The sequence below is a fragment of the Cariama cristata genome, unplaced genomic scaffold (genome assembly GCF_000690535.1).
Source record: "Cariama cristata isolate BGI_N322 unplaced genomic scaffold, ASM69053v1 scaffold22684, whole genome shotgun sequence".
In the NCBI taxonomy this organism is placed as follows: Eukaryota; Metazoa; Chordata; class Aves; order Cariamiformes; family Cariamidae; genus Cariama; species Cariama cristata.
Genome location: NW_009614976.1, coordinates 277 through 3,111, shown reverse-complemented (window position 1 = coordinate 3,111; position 2,835 = coordinate 277). Strand labels below are relative to the sequence as shown.

Sequence of the window (2,835 nt, the reverse complement as noted above, 5' to 3'; positions counted from 1 at the left end):
AAATCCTGGCAGTGAGGAGGTGGAGGAGTCAGAGGAGGAGGAAGAGGAGAAGGAGGGGGCTGCTGGGACATGGTGAGCATCTCCCCGTGGAAGCAGGCAGGCCAGGATGGGGTCCCTGCCTTGCTTTGGTGAGCACCCTGCTGCAGCACTGGTGGTGATGCTTTACCCAGGCTCTTGCCCCCCACCGTGCTGCTCTGGGGAACCAGGTGAGGACCGAACCCCAGGAGATGTTGAACCGCTTCGGGTCACGTCAGTCGGTTCATTTGGGATATTTTTCTCTTTGGGCATTTTGCCCCCAGCGCGGGGCTGAGACCTGCCCCGCTCGCTGCACCTCCACAGGGGTGGCTGGAGGGGCTGGCTCTGCTCTCGGTATCGCCCAAATTGCCCACGTTGCCACACCGGGCCTAGAAACACCCCACAGTGCCCCAACCGAGCAGCTCTGCCACTTAATTAGGTTAATGACAGTGGTTCCTTCCGGCAAGGCGGCCGAGGAGTTTGCAGTGGTGCTGGGAGATGCGTTTCCAGGCGCGTGGCAGCCCGGCAGATTTGGGGCACAGAAGGGGACAGGGAGCGGGGAAGGGAAAGCGGAGAGAAAGGAAAGCAGCGGCGACGTGCTAATCCCTGGAAAGGAGGGCAGCCGGGGCACCGCGCCGCGCAAGGGCCGTGTTAATCCCTCATCTGCGAAGATTGTGCCCGCGGCCGCCTTAATCTCCGCTCTGAGAGCCCGACGCTGGGGATGGGAGGGCTGGTCCCTACATGTGGCGCTGAGCGTGTCCCCCCCTCCTGCGAGACCTCACCGAGCCCAGGGCCTGGGAAGGATTTGTGCCGCCAGATGAGACCTTGCTGCAGCTGCATGGGGAGCGGTGGGGATGTGGCAGCCCACTTGCGTCATGAGTTTGCAAGGCCTCTGGCTGCATCTCTTCACTCCTACACAGCCTTTGGGGGGGAGGTTGTGTCCCCCATTATCCTGGGGCGCTCACGGTCACAGTCCCCTACGCCTGTGCGTGCGCCGTCAGCGGCACAGAGCCGGTGTGAGCCTGCTGCAAGGGGGGCAGATGCTAAATGTGGGTCTGCAGCCGTGTCTCCTCACGCAAATCCTTCCCCCTGCCTCAGTTTCCCTGCTCTCCTAACAGCGCATGGAGGCAGCGGGGCTGGTTTACCCCAGGTTTGCATAGGGCACGATCACCAGGTCGCACGTTAGGTGCTGAGAAAAGGGGTCTGGAGCATTTTCTGAGGGGGCTGGGACCTTATCAGCACCATGGGTCATGGTTTGGGGAGCGTTTTCCAGTCTCACCCCCCACGAGGGGTGATCTGGGGCTGGGTAGGACTTTGTTAGTCGTCCCCGGGGCTCGTCGCTGACTCAGCATCTCTCTCCCTTCCAGGCGCATGGGAGAATGGTAGTGAGCCCATAAGACCATGCTCTACACAATGACATGTTGGCTCCCGGTCCTGGTCCTCCACCTGGTCCTCCTGAGCCTCCCGCGGGTGGCATCCTGCCCTGCCCGCTGCGAGTGTGCCCCGCAGATCAAGTCGGTGGTGTGTCACCGCAAGCGGCTCACCTCCATCCCCGAGGGCATCCCCACCGAAACCAAAATCCTGGAGCTCAACAAGAACCGTATCCGCTGCCTGAACCCGGGGGACCTCTCCCCGTACCCGCTGCTGGAGGAGCTGGATTTCAGCGAGAACATCATCTCCAACGTGGAGCCGGGCGCCTTTAGCAACCTGTTCAACCTGCAGACCTTGCGGCTGCGGGGGAACCAGCTCAAGCTCATCCCCCCGGGGGTCTTCACCAAACTGACCAACCTCACCCTCCTCGACATCAGCGAGAACAAACTCGTCATCCTGCTGGATTACATGTTCCAGGACCTGCGCAACCTGAAGAGCCTGGAGGTGGGCGATAACGACTTGGTGTACATCTCCCAACGGGCCTTCTCGGGGCTGCTCGGCCTGGAGCAGCTGACCATCGAGAAATGCAACCTGACCTCCATCTCGGCTGAGTCGCTCTCCTACCTCCAGAACTTGGAGGTGCTGCGGCTCCGGCACCTCAGCATCTCTGCGCTGGAGGACCAAAACTTCAAGAAGCTCTACAACCTCCTGCAGCTGGAGATCGACAACTGGCCGCTGCTGGAAGACGTCTCCCCCACCAGCTTCCAGGGCCTGAACCTCACCTCACTCTCCATCACCTACACCAACATCACAGCCGTGCCCGCCGCTGCCTTGAGGAACCTGGTGTACCTCCGGTACCTGAACCTGTCCTACAACCCCATTAGCACTGTGCTAAAGGGATCCTTTAAAGACCTCATCCGGCTCCAGGAGCTCCACATCGTGGGTGCTCTCCTGGTGTCCGTGGAGCCACAGGCTTTCTCCGGCCTGAGGCAAATCCGGCTGCTCAACCTCTCCAGCAACTTTCTCTCCACGCTGGAGGAGAGCACCTTCCACTCCGTCAACACGCTGGAGACGCTGCGGGTGGACAGGAACCCCCTGGCCTGCGACTGCCGCCTCCTCTGGATCCTGCAGCGACGGAAGACGCTCAACTTCGACGGGCAGCAGCCCATGTGCTCCTCGCCACCCGAAATCCAGGGCAACGCCCTGCGCGACTTCCCGGACTCGGTGCTCTTCGAGTACTTCACCTGCCAGAAGCCCAAGATAAGGGATCGGAAGCTGCAGCACGTGACGGCCCGGGAAGGGCAGTCCGTTTCCTTCCTTTGCCGGGCGGATGGGGAGCCGGACCCCTCCATCGCCTGGGTGTCCCCCCAGCACCGCATGATCACCACCCGCAGCACGGGGCGGGCGACCGTCCTGCCTGGGGGCACCCTGGAGATCCGCTTTGCCCAG

The 2,835-nt window shown here is 62.0% G+C and overlaps 1 protein-coding gene across 1 annotated transcript in view; it reads left to right on the top strand.

Annotated features, from left to right (window-relative positions):
- Positions 1-1,416: 1,416 nt before the first annotated feature.
- Positions 1,417-2,835, top strand: part of LOC104161275 (leucine-rich repeat and immunoglobulin-like domain-containing nogo receptor-interacting protein 3) — a gene marked incomplete at its 3' end in the record, with an annotated part of 1,689 nt that continues 270 nt past the window's right edge. The window contains 1 exon segment of the mRNA XM_009699638.1: positions 1,417-2,833. Within this exon segment, the coding sequence (XP_009697940.1) occupies positions 1,417-2,833 (1,417 nt within the window).